Source organism: Anthonomus grandis, chromosome 4 (genome assembly GCF_022605725.1).
Source record: "Anthonomus grandis grandis chromosome 4, icAntGran1.3, whole genome shotgun sequence".
In the NCBI taxonomy this organism is placed as follows: Eukaryota; Metazoa; Arthropoda; class Insecta; order Coleoptera; family Curculionidae; genus Anthonomus; species Anthonomus grandis.
In genome coordinates, this window is record NC_065549.1 from 5,932,555 (window position 1) to 5,952,036 (window position 19,482).

Here is a 19,482-nt window from a genome sequence, read left to right on the forward strand (position 1 = left end):
AAAAAAAAATCAGATTCGAGTTTTTTTGCTGTATAAAATTTTTAGCTTATTTATATCATAATTCTGTTCTTTTTTCCATTTATATAATGTGTTTTGGCTTAATTTTTCGTTTTCCTTCTTAAACTTCGGACAACAGTTCTTTTCCGCTTCTTTTAATGCTTTAACGATATTGTCATTCAATTCACCTATGCTTATTTCCTCTCTATAGGTAAATTTCTACTGATCTTTTCCTCAATGTTCTGTTTTCTGGCGGATTCCGTCTTTTATTATTGCCCTTAATTAGCATTATTCTGTTCTTCCTCTCTTAATGTTTGTAAATTATTTTCGTATTTCCTATCGAAAACCCATTCAAAACTACTATAGCCTGGATTATTTATTTTCATTATCTAAAAGTGTGAAAGGTCAAAAAAAAGGAAAGTAGACCCGAAAATTGTGCAATTAAGTGTGCATCGAAACCGTGCATCTTCTGAATAAAATCGTTACACTTCGGATGTAAAAACGTATAAGTTTGATTGCTTGTGAACTTTTAGAAAATTTTTTTTAAATATGATAAAAATGGGAAGAAAATTATAATTTTTCGAAAATTTACTGAAAAAATTTACCTCTCATCGGAGTAGTATGCGAGGCCCGGGCGGAACATATCAGCCTGGACACTCCCTCCACATTCTGGCAACGGGGCTCTGGTTCTCTTTCTTTCTCTTTTTTCTTACCTAATCGCATTACTGTAAAAAGGGACATATATTAAAAAAAAAGACTTAAAATCATTACATTAGTACGAAAGCCAGAAGAGGCTCTTTTGTATTTAATATTTTGACTATTTAATTAATTCATATTATGCATATTTCAAAACCTATACTAACTTTTCTGCTTCTTTTCCTTGCTGGTTATATAAATATTTACACATAGGCCTGATACGTTGCTCGGGGTGGCTTGCAATCCCCGAAACACTCCTTTAAGTGATATTTTTCCATCTTGTTTCGGTTTATCCTTATCAGTCTGTTAAAATTTAAGAAAAATATGAATATTGTATAAAAAAAAAATATTAAATATCATTGTTCACAAAAATAAATATATTTTTTAAATCCTAGAATTGCATAGAGCTTAATTGAGACCATCAAGTGTTCTCCCTATTACCCTTACTTTTGATCCTATATAAAAATTAGATATGCTTAATCTTACCTTAATAATATTGTCATTACACTTCGGCATTTGCCAATAGTCAATTTGGAGTTCCAAAGGTTCCCAAGGGGACTCCCTGATCTGCACGTTGGGCGAAGAGGGTGGAGTGAGAGAGGGGGCCGAAGGAGGACTCAGGCATACCTCGTCCATGTCTACTGACGTTGAGATCGTTTGTTCCGCCGGACCGACACGAACTTCCTAAAAATATACGAATAAAAAAAAACGTGTCAAATAAATTAATTTCTATGATCAAAATTCGAAGATTTATTCCGTAAATGGTAAATGCTGAAAGTTAAACTGGAAGAGTATAGTCGTAAAGTAATTTTTTTTTGTAGAATTTGGCAAGGTACTCCAAAAAAACACTATGTCCAGCCAATAAAGACATTTTTAAATCCTTATCTCCGTCAGAGAAATAGAAGAGTAAAGTGACGTTTTTCTTGTATAATGTGGCAAACTACAACAGAAAAACACAATTTCAAAATAATATTTAGCATAATAAAAGAACTGAGAAAGTTTTACCCGTAATACCTATGTAGTGTCATTCAAGAGTAATAAAAAACAAAATAAAGAACATATTTTCGTTTTGAACAATAATCGCCTTTTTCCTTTGTAGCAGTTTTCTGCGTGCCACTGATGTTGGCTGAACGCTTATTTTTTTGCATTTTCTTTGCGTCTTTTTAGACAATCATAAGGACTCCGATTGTTGAAATTTGAACATCTGACATAAACCACTCGTATGTTATAAGAAAATATAGAAATTATTTCGTTTGTATGTTGCAGTTGATACGTTCCTGATTTAATTTTACTCGATTCATAGCATCATTTAAAATAGCGTTCTCTTTAACACTTTCAGTAAGTTTTAATGGGCACAATAGTCCGATAGCAGTTTCGTATAATGAAACTTTGTTTTCGGCAGTTATTTAGATTTTACGGATAACTACAAGGCTATCAAACGTTTTGCCTGATGTTGTCTTACATCTTTAGAATTTGGATATAACCTTTTTAAAGTAATGCTATTCACTTTATCAAAAACTAGATCAAAAAGTCACTGCTTATAATATATTTTTAAGTGAGATACTACAAAATCAGTGAGTTGTGTTAAATTGTAGATTTTTGTTCTTTCTTAAGGCATATCCTTAAATAATCTAAACAAGACTTCAATACAATTATTTGTATCGGATCCAAAAGTTCGGTAAACGTTTTCTGAAAAAAAAGGCACCATGAATGCAAATCATTATCAATTTTATTTTGAATATACTTTTGAGAAACGGCATTTTTTCGTGAAAGTCTCCAAGCTCGAATCAAGTTTTGCATACAAGATATTTCTGAACATATTATTTTTGAACAAATTCAGCCACTCTTATACCGCTTTCAAAACATGAAATTTACTTAATATCATGTCAGAAGAAGGCCGGTATGTCTGAAGAACCTTTTTTTCGATAGTATCATCATCTGTAATAATGACGCTTGGCTTTATTTTAACTGACATCATATTCATTGAATTTTCAACGGCTCTATCAAAAACATCTTATTTTTGACTTGTTAAAATAATGCAGGCCAATAGTAAAGAAATATAGTTTGTGAGCTGACCATCGCAATTGCCAGTAGCATCTATAAATAAAACTTCGGATTATTGGCAGAGTTTCTCTGGTGCCTTTTTCGTGATCCCTATAGAAAACGAGACAGCATGGTGATCACCAATTTCAGAAATTCTAAAGGAACCATCCGAATATTTTATTAAATTTTCTTGTAACTTATTTAACGTATTTATTCCTACACTTTCGCTATAATTTGATTAAGTTGTTAAATATAAATAAAAAAATAATAAGAATTAATTATAATTAATAATACTTTAATTTATAATTAATTACTTTATCTTATTTACCTGGATTAAACAAAATTTGAATGGACAGATGGGTAATAACAGGAAGGAAACGGGGGTAAAAGGAGGGTAAAAGTATGGGAAGTGAGGGAAAAAATGAAAACTCTAAGTCTCAGTCTCAAAATATCTTTTTAATTAATCAGGTAACATGTTTCGCTAATAAAGCATCATCAGACCTACAATAAACAGAAAAACACACGTAACTACAATAAAACCTTACACTAAAATAAAATCAAATATTAAAATTTAGTTAAAATTACCTTATAGCTAGATGACCTGCTATGTACTGACAAATAAAATTTAAACCTGAGAATACCCACATATTTTGTAATAAAAACAATAACACGGCACAAAAATTCAACAAAAAATATAAAAAGGGAAAAAACGTGACAGGTGTAGTATTTGAACCCACGCTCTAAAGTTGATCTCGGTGAAACACCCGACCGTTAACCACTCGGCCAGCCTTGCCTATGAATATTAGAGTCATATATGCGTATCGTGAGCAGAAACAAGAGGTTAGATAAGATTATTAAAGATAAGTCCTGGCTCAAAAGTGAAAACATCATTAACGCATGTCAAATTTGGACTCTTTTTGGCTTTGGTGATTTCCATTTTCTCCAAGAGATCCAACTTTCTACTCTTAGGGCACTCGTGAACAATGGAAACATTTTCAGGGACGGAAAAACTATGGCCCGTTGATAATAAATGGTTAGCAAATGCTGACTTAGTTTCTGTGGTGTTGGTGTCCCTGAACTTATTAACGAGGCTTAGGTGTTCCTGTACTCTTGTGGATACTCTCCTTCCTGATTGTCCCACATAAACAGCAGGGCAATCCTTACAATTAAGACAATATACACCGGATTTAGATAGAGAATCACTTTTATCCAACGTCTGACTAACTCGCTAAGAAAGAACCTAGTAAAGTTAGTAATAACGTAATTTTAACTAATTTTTAATATTTGATTTTGTTTTAGTGTAAGGTTTTATCGTAGTTACGTGTGTTTTTCTGTTTATTGTAGATCTGATGATGCTTTATTAGCGAAACATGTTACCTGATTAATTAAAAAGATATTTTGAGACTGAGACTTAGAGTGTTCATTTTTTCTCTAGTTACGTAGGTCTCTTTGAGATAATGGACGAGTTCTTTCAATGGGAAGTGAGGCTTCGAAAATGGGAACAAGGGAACCAATGGAAGGAGGGAGAGAGGAGGGAGACTTACTATAGAGGTGAAGGCTCAGGGGATACTCTCAAAGGGAAGCCGACGACTAGCACTAACCACTTTTGGTAGAGTGGCGTGGATTCCACAAGAGTGCAATAAAATATAAGCGCCACCTGTTTTATCCCAGATGGATAAGAAAATCCCGATGACCAAGAAAACAGGAAATACACACAGTTTTAGTGTAAGAGCACCTTAAAACTCATGGGCTCACACCAAAAGTCCCTTGTCTAACTTAGAAAGTTAGGTTATCTTTCAAAAATCAAAATAAACATAAAAGAAAAGCTTTATTCAGCATTCAAGTGAATCTATATTAAAAGAAAAGTTAATAATCAAACTTATTACTTTAAAAACAAGTTATGTTGCCCTTCCTGAATATAGTGTCTATATCAAGGGTAAAATCTCATAATCTGTTGTTTGGGGCTAAAAGTTCGCGTGAGTACTTTCGAAATAGGCCTATTTATCCAGTTTACAAGGAGATCTATACGGTCTATTACTAATATGCACCTAGTTATTATGAAACTATTCAAAACAACAGTGTAGTGGTGAAATCTAATAATGAAAGTGATAACAATGTAATTTTGAGGTTAGTATTTAGTATAATATACTACAGTAAAGCTAATAAATGTTGATAGGACTTAGGTTTACTGGTTAGGTGGTTTACTGACTGCATGGTTCACTATACATCACAAACATTGATCAAACCTGGCTCCAAAAGGAACAGTGAATGTCAATGTAGATGTTGTGGACATTATTGAAGTAGATGAGTGGAGATTTCTACCTCCTATAATAGTGGATAAAAACCATACCGGGGAGAAAAAAAAAGCCTAAAAGTGGAAGAATAGAAGAAATTGAGGAATCGCCAATAGAATAAGTAGATATAATCATTAATGGTTAAACTTAACGGTATGCTTAAGTCTACTTATATAAAATTACATATGTAATATGTCGAGTATCATAAACCAAGATGCCAAATGAAAATATTAGGACTTACCAATTTTATTTTCTCGGGAACACAAAAATGGACACTTAAACAAAGAACCTTGAAAAAGTTGGGATTTAACTACACCACTTATAATCCTGCACTATTGCAGTATGGCATTTAGTATTCACAAACTAAAATACCCAAAAGGTGAGTTTTCAACTTTTAATTGGAGTAAAACCGGCAAAAATACCAAGAAACAACCTTCTTCAAAGGCTTGTTCTTCAAGACTCCTAGATGTCAAAGATTTTCGCGCCAGAAATGGTTTTAGTAGGGATATAGGAGAATGAGCTGGGATCTTATTGGCTAGGATATGACTTCTGACATTAGTAAAATCAAAACAAATAATCATCATAAGGGTTGAAAATTATTAATATCAAAAATAGAATTAATACTGAAATGATAACTGTTTATTTTATTAACTTTGGATTCATTTTATTTTCTTATTCTTTATGTATCTGAAGAAAATAAACTATAACAAAGTGTTGTCGCCATATATTTTCAAAATCTTATGTTTTTGGATAGAACGACCTAAAGACAAAACTCAATACTGGTCACCGAACTCCCATTGTGCTGTTGTACACTGAAGCTACTGAATGTCCTTTTTCAAAAGAGTGGATAACTTCTGTGTTCGTTTCCTCGCAAATGGGTTTTTTCACAAGAGCCACTGCACGTTCGATATGCAGGGTTTATTTATTTATTTTTTTTAACGTTATTGCACACTTATGTGTAATCACGCACGTTACTTCGGACCCGAGTCGGCATTGTTCGTTAATTTCCAATGAGGAATAAGTACGATCCGATTATGCGCCCTGGAGCCATTTGAGTATATTTCTTCTAAAAGTCCAGAAGAATTTATTGATTGAAGTGAGCTCTATCCCGGTCAGCAAAAATCAAAACGCTCTAAATAAAATTATTGATCTCTCTAATTTGCTGTCTAATAATCTCTAATTTTCCTCAACTCCCTTATTTCAACTCCTCAATTTCCTAATCAGTGGAAGTATGGTCCAAATCTGTTAAAATTGTTGGAAAAATCTACATTTAAGCAAAGATCTTTTTAGTAGTAACATAAAATTGGGATTGTATAATAGTCTTATTCTCTCCACTATTTCATATTGTGATGTTATGTATTGGCCAGCGATTCTAAATAAAGATAAAGAAACCTTACAAAAAATACAGAATACATGTTTTCGATTAGCTTTTGGGCTTATAAGCCTTGGTCATGAAAATCACAGGTATGTCGCAAGTGGGTGGTTGAGGTTAGCAGAGAGATATAAAGCAATTAAAATTTCCGAAATCTTTTATTTCTGGACACAACATTTTTCTCGAGTTCTACCTTACATCTGCTATAGCGGGCAACTAAATCAAAAGCGTGTTTTTGCCTTAAATTTATTTAAAAATATGAAATATCCAGGGGTTTTAGGTTTAGTGTTGAACTTTGTTCAAATGCCTGGAATAAGTTGAAAAATAAACTTCAGATGCCTAGAATATATAAGAAAAGCTCCTAAGAACTCTGGAATATATACAAATATCTTTTTTTTGGAAATAGAAAAAGAGATTCGGAAAACTAAGGAAAATATGGACCTTTATTCTCGATTTTGAATTTTTCTCGGCTCTTTTCTTATATCTGGAATATCTGGCAAATATATCAAGAATGTGTTTGTTGAATGTGTTAAAATTTTACAAATTCCAGGGATTTGAGTGACAAATGAAAAATCAATCCAAAAATTCTGAAAAAAAAATCCAGTGGCCTCAAATGCCTGGAATAAAATGAAAAATTACAGCGAAAGTATGGAATAAGCAAGAAATTATTCTGGAATACAAGAATACTCCTTAATCTTACACAGAATTTTTTTAAAGATTTTGTTCAGTCAAGCTAAGTTTGTCTTCGTGGATATTTTGGAAAAGATTCCATACTTGGAAACGCATTAAAGGCCTTCGTTGTGAAAATCGAAATTGAAATTTTGGAATTTATTCGCTAATCAGGAAAGAATCTTTCTCTTAATTTTTCTTAAATACTCTTCTTATATTTTTTTGTGACTTATTCATGTATTCTGATATAGATAGGGTGGTTGCATGGAAGAGCAATTAATACTAACGGCTCCACCTATTTCCTATATTGTTTTTTTTTTTGTAAAAATAATGAGAGAGATAATGTTGTTTTTTTTTTTAATTGGGAAACTTACGTGTATAAAAGGAATAAAGAGCTGACTAGTTTCATCGTAACAGGTTAACATGGCTTCGCCGATGGGCAAGTGGGCTGCCGGGGCAGCGGGTGATGCTGACGTATATCTAATTAATCTGAAACAGTTTTCAAATTTAAATTCAAATAACAGGTTACACAACAATCGTAAGAATAGTATTAGAGGTCCCTGGACAAAATTATCTTTTTCATATTCTTTTATAATAAATTAATTGTTTTTTTTAATATAGATTTTTTAGATTAGACATTACATTTTTTTATGGGAAATTTTTAAATGAGCATCAAATATTATGGATGTACAACAAAATGCGGTAACTATTTTAACTAACATGGCAACTTTTATATTTCTGTATATCAAATAAATTTATCGGTGAACAAACTTAAGGCATCATTATATTTTTAATCTGCCAACAAAAGCAGACACCAAAAAATACACAAAGCTTACAAAAAATCTAAATGAGCATCTAATTTTCAAATTCATTTCAACTAAAATATTATATAATCATCAATTTTTTTTCTTAAAAGTTTTTATTTTGCATTCGGCAACAGCTTTCGTTAATGAATTACAAAAAAATCCGGCAACGTGCGTTTATACTGGAGCGACAGTTAACTGCGTTTGGAATTCCCATATACGTTTATTGGTTATGGTGTATATAATATTTCAGTAGTATAAACAGTTGTTTTATGCACCGTTTTATTCGTTTTAAATATTAAATAATCATGGAACTCGATACTGTTTTACCCGGGAATAGTTCTGATGACAATATTCAAATGGAGAATGAAATAGAAATTCCTTCATATCGTTCGGACAGTGATTCGGACATTAAAGAATTAGAAACAAAAAAAAAGCGTGGCGAGAGTAAACAGTGGCTCTTTGTAAGAAAATTTGCATGTGTTAAAGTAGCGGAGGAAGTTGTTCGTGCAGAAAATACTTGGTCTATTTTAATAACACATATGACTGAAGAAGGAAAAAAAGGTTTTATCGCTGTAACAAAGTAAAACGTCGTGGCCCTCAGTGTGCGGCACAAATTTATTTACTATTTGAAGCTACATCAAATGCTGTTTTGCTCTATCGTGTAGAGGCTGCCCATAACCACGAGTCGATTGGAATTCGTTCTGATTACGGAATAAGGCAGGAAGTTAAAACAGAAATAAACAAACTATTTGATTTACATTTGAAGCCTAAAGCTATTCTAAAAAGTCTTAGTAAGATGGAGGGAGTAAAATTACCATTAATGAAACTATTGAACAAATACGGTTCCTCAACTATAAATCTAGGAGAACTGGAGCGATGGATATTAAATCATACAGCAGTTCCCGAGGACATACACCAAGTGTTTGTACTTTCTTATTATATATTCGAGGATGAACCAATGTCCTTTCGCTTTGCATGGTCTACAAAACATTTACTGGGGTTAGCAGAACGTCATGCAAATATTATCCATGCTGATGCGACATACAAGTTGATTTGGCAAGGGTTCCCGGTATTAGTTGTAGGAACTACAGATAAACATAGAAAATTTCATCTGATATGGCTAGAGAGTTTCGACAAACGAGCGTCAGGAAGATTTCACCATGTTATTTAATAGTTTAAAAGAACAGGTTTTGTTTGTATACGGGCATTCTCTACAACCGTCGGTATTAGTTTGTGATGCCGCAAAGAGCATCCAAAATGCTTTTACAGAAGTCTTTGGTCCTGCACCCATTGTGAGAATGTGTTGGGCACATGCAAAAACAAAAATGCAAACCAGGGTTGAACAAACTTGCTCAGACAAAAACGCCCGAAAGAATATATTACAAGACATTGATGCTTTATAGTCCGTTACTTCTCCTGAACATTTTACTAGCGCATCACAGCTTTTTATGAGGAAATGGAAAACCCAAACTAATTTTATTAAATACTTCAAAGAAGAGTGGTTAACTTAAAATCGCAATTGGTACCTAGGTGATGCCCCAGGATCACCAGCTACAAACAACGCACTGGAATCGTTTAATAGAACCATAAAAGATAGCAATACATTACGCGAAAGATTTTCTTTGTCTCGTTTTCTGGTTATCGCATCGGAGATGGTTAACGAATGGTCCTGCAAAACTACAGAGGAGTCATTTTCAATTACTCCGCTTATTAAACTTCCTGATTGGACAAAAGCCTATCAATGGGCAAAATTAGACAAAAAAATAAAGGTGTTAGATGCTGACACGAAGAACAATGTCTATATAGTACCGGGAGGTGAAGTATTGGATGATCAGGCTGAAAAACCTTGGGAAACTTTTGATGAATTCAAAGAATTTTTTTTCCACTTGGAGAGTAACAATTTCCAAATAAAAAGATGATTGGATGAATGGTAGATGCGATTGTCCACATTTTTTTAAGATGAATATGTGCAAACATCTTCTGGGCCTAGCAATTAGATTAAAATATACAGTTCCGCCTGTAGAGGCAAAAAATATCCAGATTGGACAAAAAAGAAAGCGTGGACGTCCATCAAAATCCAAACCTGCTTTGGTAATTCAATGATGTTTTTAATTTATTGAAGCCTTATTAATAATTTGTTTAATGTTCACTCTTTTTTGGGGTTCAAATACTGTTTTAAAATGGCATTTTTTGTCCTTTTTGTTTTATAAATAGAAGACAATAAAGTATAATTGTGATGCCTATTTTTGTTTTATTTTATGCTCACTAGCTTTTGTCATATTATAAAGTATGAAGTTCAAACAGTTTTTAGAAGCTTTATTATTTAAATAGCTATCCAGATTAGTATAAAACAGTTGACAATATTAACTTTATTAGATGCTCAATAAGTATTTTTGTTGCTCCACCCAGTTTTTAAACGTGCTAAAAAGTATAAAAACTGATGTTCGATTAAATACTACCCTTTTTTTATAATTTTTTTTATTGTTGTGATGTCTTACTTTGACTCTCTAAATTGGAAGTAGTCTTTATATCTATTTTAGCTGACATGTCAGTTTAACTGAGTTATTCTTTTAGCACAGTAATCTTTAGGTAAACAAAGTAATTAATTTGGATTTTAAACTAAATAATGTATGTTTTAATATTAAACACATTATTCATTTAGCCGATTTCAAATATATTAACCCATGTTTTTCAGCGATTATTTTTACAGTTGATACACTTTCAATTCCATATACGTCAAAAATACAGCTTGGAGAGAAAAAGCAAACCAGTTATTATATTTCACCAATTCATAGTGGGGAGGATGACATTGACGATAATAATGCAGGTCTTCCCTGTTAGTTCATTTAAATAGAGTTGTGGAACTTATGTATAAATTCTTCAAACAAATTATTATTATTATAGGCCTAAACAGTAAACACACCATTTACAGATTTATTAGTTCTTTGATATTATTGAAAAAAGTATTTTTTTAAGTTACTACTGATAGTTCTAAGATACATTTGGTATTTACCTCTGAGCAATCTCGTCGGGTTTCGTATCGATTTCGTTGGGAAAGAGTGAGAAGTAAGCGGGATCCAGAGCAGCCAAATGTCGACACACCCCGCAACCGCCCAGCGGTGCGATAAAGACGGAAATAAACGACAACCATTCCGGCGGTTTACTGGATAACGATTCCACAAACGGCCGCACGAACCAACCGACCAAAGAATCTCCTCCCACCAGAAGGAGTTTTATTGGAGTCGACGGTTTCGCACAACTGTTGCAACTACATAGAATTATTATTAAAAAAATAAGAAAATTTATAAGAAAAAAGTCCACTTACTATTTCTGTATCTTCGAGAATAAAGCGACTAGAACGGCCTTAACTTCCATATGGGAAGTTGGCTGAAAAACCCGAAAATTCGGCTGAACGGACCCGAGCTTATTCGATATGGCCGAGGCGACGTTTTCCGGACCGGAAATCAACGTGATACACTCCGGAAGTGAGTTTTCCTCCGTGGGCAGTAGCCTCGAGATTTGGTCCAGGAAACCTTTGCGCACCTACAATGAACAAGACACGCCTTCCAATATAGTTTTTGTTAAAAAGAATAGTTGCGTTCCGTAATAGTGCGACAATAAATATATTTAAGTATTATTATTTCAAAATGAGTACTTTTCTAGTAAGGAACTTACACAAAAATTTAAAGTGAAATATAATATTAGAAAAACTTAAGAGGCTTTGCTTAAAACTAAGGAACAGTCAAACTGCAGCCTTTGGTTTGAACTAAGATAATTATGCAATAATAACTGCTTTTAAATGCAATTATTCTTGCATATCTTATTTCAAATAAGCAATTAAAGAATGAAGCATTGAAAAGAAGGAAAAGTCTCGAAGAAAATGTTATCAAAAGCCTGGAAAAGTCGTTAAGAATAAAGGTTTCTTAGATTGGATTATTGTTAAACCCTAAGCATCCTATTTTCGGAGCCTCACCAGATGGTATATGTAAAGATTTTGTTGTCGAAATGACATGTCCGCAAAGTGAAAAAGCTGTTGCAAACTATTTAACTAAAGAATATAATATCACGGCAAAGTATCAAGAAAAAAATGGTTATTTTGTGTTGCAAAACCCAATTTTGAAAGAAATTCCAAATTGTGGAAAATACCATGAGTGCTGCAGGTACTTGAGTACCTGTTTGAGGAGTGATTCCTTGTATTTTTTTAAGTAAGAAAGTTCATATAAACGGATGTCCAGCTATTGTAATTATTATTTAAAATTTACACCAAAAGTAGCATCTTAATAATTAGTTTATTGGAAGTTTTTTTTAGTTTTTCAATATTAATGTCTGGTTGTCTGGTCGACAGTTATTTTTGTAAACGCTTGGCAATACCGCATCCCTTCCATATCACGACGTCACCATGCGCGAGGAGAGCGCCGCGCGAGGTGTAGAAGTGGGAACGACGGACTCTCTCGTTTTTGACTTTCTGACGACGCAAGCAATGGCGTCATACTATTTAATTTAATAATTTATACTGTACTTATTACTGTGTTTGGCAAATAAATGTTGTTTTTTAATTAACGTGAAATGCAAATAATCTGAACGCCACACACTACATTTTATGGTCCTTCGTCGCTGGATTTGACTCCTGAACGGAATTTTACTGCATTTTAACATCCGTACGGGACTTTCAACGAGGCTTTTACCGCATTTATTTGTGGCTTGAACTGGAAGAAACGCCGACCGCCGACCCAATCGACACAAGTTTGGATATTTTGCCTTTTTGACGACGGAAACAACAAGACCGTCTTCTCAGGGAACACCGATTGGTTTTGCTTATTTCACTACAGGTTAGTGCGTTCCTTTCTCACTTTCTTTCCTTTACTTTTACAGGCCTCTGTTTGATTTATTTGTTTATTTTTTTAATAAACTTAAACTGCTTTGTATTTGTGTTACTTTATGGTGGTTACTTTGATGGTACTTTACATTGATTTACAAACGATTTCGTGATATTTGATGCTACTTTGGTGACAAAATTAATACCTTTAACTGACATTTGTTTACGTTGCAATATATTACACATTTGCTGGTATACTATACCTATTTACACTAATTTCTTTTGGTATTTCACACTCCCTTTGATGGTGATTTCTACTATTTCCATTTTATTAAATTTTGACATTTAATATACCTACTTTATTAGATATTTTACACATTTTTGGTGTCACTTACGTAGGTCTGATAACTTTACATGCATTTTAATTAAGTGTTCTGAGAAACCTATTTAATTGCATTGTTTTATTACTTTGCCTCTATTTTAAACAATTTCTTTGAAACTACTTATATATTTGTATTATTAACTATTCGAGATGGCTGACGCAAGAAATAAAAGAAAGGCTACTAAAGCTGCTCTTACACGGTTTGAAAACTATTTTCAAGCTATTAAGTCAAACATAAATCTTTCTCAAACTGATTTGGTGGAACTCAAAATGCGTGCGCAAAAGGCTGATCAATTGTTGGAAGATTTTAACGCTGCTCAGTTAAAGATTGCCGCTACGGAGACTGATATTGATTTTGATGAACATGACAGTGAGTCTGAACAATTTGAAAATAAATTCTACCGCATAACATCTGAAGCGAGCAAATTTTTAATTGACCAGATGCAGCCGCAGGTTTTAACTCCAAACGTGGAATCTAACTTAGCATCTAATTCTAATGATGATTTAGCCAACATTAGACTGCCTCCAATAAACCTTCCAACGTTTGACGGTTCATATGACCAATGGTTGTTTTTTAGAGACACTTTCAATTCTTTAATACATAGCAATTTCAAACTGACACCAGCCAAAAAATTTCATTACTTGCGCCTCTCTCTAAAGGGTGTGGCCGCTGAAACTATCTCATCACTTGAAATCTCTGACGCCAATTATGATGTAGCCTGGAACATCTTAAATGAGAGATTCGAAAACAAACAGATTTTAGTCAGCAACCATGTAACGGCTATTTTTAATTTGCCATCTTTATCACGTGAATCTGGACGTGGCCTTAGAGTCATACTTGACGGCTTACAGAAGCACATGGGCGCCTTGACGGTTTTAAAGATGCCCACAGAACATTGGGATGCCTTAATCTGTCATATTGTGACAGGTAAATTTGACAATGTGACTAGAAGAGCTTGGGATTCCAAAACCTTTATTGAAGAACTCTCTACTTACAAGGAACTTATAGATTTTTTAAAAGACAGATGCCGAATTTTAGAGTCTTTCGAAAACAGCTCTTTAAGAAACGCTTCAAACAAAATCGAAAGGCCTCGCCAATCACACCCCAACTTTCACAAAAATACTTCTCAATCCTTTGTCGCTACTAACAGTAATAAAAAATGCACGTTTTGTCAAAAAGAACATCTCATCTACACATGTCCTCAGTTTTTACAAATTTCTGCTATTGAAAAATTAAATAATGCTAAACAAATGAAGTTATGTATTAACTGCCTTTCTATAGGCCACGCAACTAAAAACTGTAGGTCGTCTGGATGTAGAAAATGTGGAAAATTCCACCATACCCTTCTACATTTCAACAGAACCGATTCTGGGACTGTACAAACCAATAATAATAACACATCTACCTCTTCTTATTCCAACAGCACTGAGACTGACTTGAAAGACGTAGCCACAACCTCTTTGTCTACACATGTGATGCACACTCCTCTTATATACTCACCTTGTAGTTTAGTGGTAAATGAAAAACTTAATTCAAACACTGTATTATTATCCACTGCTATCATCAAAGTTTTTGACATTACAGATAAGTCACACTTGTGTAGAGTACTCCTAGACAGTGGAAGCCAATCCAATTTCATTTCAGAAAGACTTTGCAACTTGTTACAACTTCCTATTGAAAATATTAAACATTCTATCACTGGTATCAGTCAGAAAATTGAAACCATAAATTCTAGAGTTTTTGCTAAAGTCCAATCCAATTTTTCTAACTTTGAGGCGAACATATCGTGTCTTGTACTTAAATCTATAACTGGAAATATTCCAGCTATATCCTTTGACTCCAGTTTATTACATATTCCCAAAAATATTGCATTGGCTGACCCCGATTTCAGCTCTGCAAAACCTATTGACTTACTGCTCGGAGCAGACATTTTCTGGGAACTGATCCATATTGGTCAAATAAAATTGGGTCGAGGACTTCCAATTTTGCAAAAGACACATTTTGGATGGATTATTTCTGGTCCTTTACAAACTAATCTTAGTTCAAGCCTTTGCTCAAAGACACAGTGCTTTTTTACAACTTCAATTGACAATCAGCTAACTAAATTTTGGGAGGTAGAGGAATTTCCTAAAACTAAATACTTATCACCAGAGGAAACCTTTTGCGAGGAACATTTCTCTCAGCACACTTTTAGAGCCCCTGATGGTAAATTTGTAGTACATCTTCCTCTTAAGGACTCCATTGATCGTCTTGGGGACTCGAAGTTGACAGCTACAAGTCGTTTTTTAAATCTTGAAGGGAAACTGAATAAAAGCCCTGATTTAAAACGTACTTATCAAGATTTTATAACAGAATATGAAAAACTCGGTCACATGACCCTATCTAAGAATCAAAATGATACTTCTGGGTATTTTTTACCGCACCACTGTGTGCTTAAATTAAGCTCCACTACAACTAAACTACGGGTCGTTTTCGATGCTTCCTGTAAATCTGACTCAGGTTTTTCTTTAAACGATTTACTTATGGTCGGACCTAATGTCCAAAACAGTCTTTTTTCAATTCTCTTACGGTATCGTATACATCCTGTAGTTCTCAGTGGTGACATTGAAAAAATGTATCGACAGGTCTATGTAGCCCCTGAATATCGTAAACTTCAGAGAATTCTTTGGCGTGCTAATATTAATGAGCCGATTTTAACTTACGATTTGTCCACCGTTACATACGGTACAGCCTCTGCTGCATTTCTGGCTACTAGATCTTTGCAGGAAGTAGGTAAAATACATGCTAAAGACTGTCCAAAGATTTCTAACATAATACAACGTGATTTTTACGTTGATGACCTTTTAACCGGCGCACAAACAGTCGATGAACTTAGACAAATTAAAGAAGACATCCATGATCTTCTTATGAAGTATGGATTTCCACTTAGAAAATGGGCTTCAAATGAGCCAACCTTAACTTCTGATTCCTCAATACATTCGATTTCTTTTGATACAGATATTGCTTCTAAAACCTTGGGCCTTTTATGGAATCACATTTCTGACACGCTAGAATATAAAATAGGTCCTATTGAATCTAGCACTCGCGTAACAAAACGTACAATTTTATCTTCAATTTCTCAGATTTTTGACCCTCTTGGTCTACTTTCTCCTGTCACAATCTCGGCAAAAATCATCTTGCAACAGCTGTGGAAGCTTAAAATATCATGGGATGAATCGATTCCAATGGATCTTTTTACAATCTGGTCATCTTACAGGACACAACTTGTGGAATTGAATAATCTTAAAATACCAAGACTAACTCTTTGCGGTAATCCTATTGAGCTGCAATTACATGGCTTCTCTGATGCTGCGGAGCCAGGTTATGGTGCCTGCGTGTACCTTTGTTCAAAGGATTCGTTAGGCAATTCTTCGTCTAAACTACTCTGTGCAAAAACTAGAGTCTCTCCACTTAAAGAATTGACTATTCCTAGGCTCGAGCTTTGTGCAGCATTACTCTTAGCAGAACTAGCTAAAACTGTGTTAGCTTCAATACCCTCTACTTTGGACTCTAAGCACTACTGGTGTGACTCTACAATAGTACTTGCCTGGATTAGATCATCTCCTCATCGTCTAAAGACATTTATTGCTAATCGAATAGCTCAAATTCAATCCATAACTAATATTGATGAATGGAGATATATTAGAACCGCAGACAATCCAGCTGATCTACTTACTAGAGGAATTCCACCTTTAAGCTTGTTAAATTCGACTTTATGGTTTCATGGACCTCCTTGGCTGACTGAAGATGAGTGGCCAACCGACATAGTAGATTTATCAAATATTGATACTCCTGAATTACGAAATGTCACTTCTTTTCATGTGTCCATCGAAAAACATACCAATAATGACTTACTTACTTTAATTGACAAATTTTCTAATCTAACTAAACTGGTTCGTACTTTTGCCTTTGTGCTACGCTTTAAAAACATCCTTAAATTAAAATCTAAATCTGACTTTTTTAATAGAGAGCTTTCAACTCTGGAAATTGAGAATTCTTTGCATACACTTGTCAGCTTGGTACAAGCTTCGACATTTTCTGAAGAATTTAAAGCACTGAAGAATAATAATAAGGTCTCTAATAAATCCAAACTCCTTACCTTGAATCCCTTCTTTGACCACACTCTTAATCTTATTCGAGTTGGGGGTCGTTTGCAACAATCTAATTATGAATATCAAAAGAAACACCCTATAGTTTTACCCCCTAAACATAGACTTTCACTTTTGATCGCACATTCTGAACATATTAAGCTACTTCATGCTGGTCCACAACTTACATTGGCATCACTTCGTGAAAGCTTCTGGCCAATCAATGGCAGGAACTTAATTAAAAAGGTTTATCATGACTGTTTAACTTGTTTTCGCTTTGTTGCAAAATCGACAAAGTACCTTATGGGTAATTTACCCAAGACACGAATTACACCCTCTAGACCCTTTTCTGTGTCCGGTGTTGACTACGCAGGGCCCTTCTCCCTTAGGGATCGCAAAGGACGTAATTTTAGAACTAACAAGGCATACATAGCATTGTTTGTGTGTTTTGCTACCAAGGCTATTCACCTAGAGCTAGTAAGTGATCTTACTAGCGAATGTTTCTTAGCCGCTTTGTACAGATTCATGTCACGAAGAGGCAAGTGCATACAAATTTATTCTGATCAAGGGACAACATTCGTGGGTGCATTAAATGAATTAAATGCGTTTCTCAAAGAACACTCTTCTACTATTTCGGATAAATTAGCAAATCAAGGTATACAATGGAATTTTATACCGCCTCGCGCTCCACACTTTGGTGGGCTTTGGGAGTCCAGCGTTAAATCGGTAAAGTTTCATCTTAAGCGTGTAGTTGGTAGTTTATCATTAACTTTTGAAGATTTTTCTACAATAATAACTCAAATAGAAGCCTGTTTAAACTCCAGACCCTTATGTCCTCTTTCTGATAATCCGAATGATCCAAATCCTCTCACTCCTGCGCACTTTCTTATTGGTGAACCATTGACGACGTGCCCACAAGTTGATCTACTGGGAGTAGCAGAGAACAGACTATCAAAATACCAACATAGACAACAAATGGTGCAACATTTTTGGTCTCGTTGGGTCAAGGAATGCATTGCAGAACTCCAGATACGTACGAAATGGAAGCAGAATTACCCGCAGCTCCTGAAACTAGGCGTTCTTGTGCTCATCATGGAGGATGGATTACCACCATTAAAATGGCGAACTGGCCGAGTGGTACAAATATTTCCTGGAGGAGATGGTATTGTCCGAACAGTATTAGTGAGGACTGCTGCTGGCGAGTATAAGCGTCCAGTTACGAAGATTGCTGTCCTGCCTATTTATGATTTTTAAAGCCTGGAGGCTTTCAAGGGGGGCGATATGTCTGGTTGTCTGGTCGACAGTTATTTTTGTAAACGCTTGGCAATACCGCATCCCTTCCATATCACGACGTCACCATGCGCGAGGAGAGCGCCGCGCGAGGTGTAGAAGTGGGAACGACGGACTCTCTCGTTTTTGACTTTCTGACGACGCAAGCAATGGCGTCATACTATTTAATTTAATAATTTATACTGTACTTATTACTGTGTTTGGCAAATAAATGTTGTTTTTTAATTAACGTGAAATGCAAATAATCTGAACGCCACACACTACAATTAAACATACTAGTAATTTTAAAGCATTTTATTTTTTTTTATGGAGGCCAAAAACCATTGCGAGTGCTGAAATATGAATGAAATAATATGTAAACGAAGAACAAGATACGCATAAGAATCAAGCGACAAAAAGTGGCATTTTTAGTTAAGGCAAAATGTGAGAATTCCAAGAGACACCCTAAAAAAAATTAACAAAGTGTAAAAGTTTAACAAATTCGGTAAGCCCGTTTTTTAGAAATTATTAAAAATCGAAGTTTAACACCCTGTATCTCGAAAACGAAGCGTCTCCGGGCATAAGTTTATATTACCAGGAATTATCTCTTAAAATTAAAGTCATCACTTATGTTACACCCTGTATATTTCCTCATTTGTATCAGGCTATAAAGAATAATTAATTATCAATTTCATTAATAAAGTGCTTGTTATTTAGTTTGTAACTTTTTTTATTTAATTGTTACTTTTATTGTAAAATGTTTTACATAACTTTTGTCTTACCTTGGAACAGTTATACAATTTTATTGTTTAAAGATGGAACGAAAAATTCTTTTTTACCCAAATTTTGAATGTATTCTTTTTAAAATTTATGTAGTATATAAATAAAACACTATAGCTATATACTATAGCTATACAGGGTGTTTCAAAAGTCATGGTCCAAACTGAAAGGGGGGGTAGGGGAGGCTATTTGGAATCACAATAACCCCCTATGTTGTTATCCGATTTTTG

The 19,482-nt window shown here is 34.2% G+C and overlaps 1 protein-coding gene across 2 annotated transcripts in view; it reads right to left on the reverse strand.

The window, feature by feature from the left end:
- Positions 1-19,482, reverse strand: part of LOC126734962 (phosphofurin acidic cluster sorting protein 1) — a 49,484-nt gene that overhangs the window by 8,313 nt on the left and 21,689 nt on the right. For both annotated transcript variants that reach the window (XR_007660229.1, XM_050438827.1), the window contains exons 8-13: positions 11,203-11,420; positions 10,891-11,145; positions 7,446-7,560; positions 1,180-1,377; positions 861-996; positions 603-722 (exon numbers count right to left, since the gene is read on the reverse strand). Coding sequence is in view for 1 of the 2 variants with exons in the window: in XM_050438827.1 (XP_050294784.1) it covers positions 603-722; positions 861-996; positions 1,180-1,377; positions 7,446-7,560; positions 10,891-11,145; positions 11,203-11,420 (1,042 nt within the window). In the remaining variant the exon portion in view is untranslated. The remainder of the gene's footprint in view (positions 1-602; positions 723-860; positions 997-1,179; positions 1,378-7,445; positions 7,561-10,890; positions 11,146-11,202; positions 11,421-19,482) is intronic.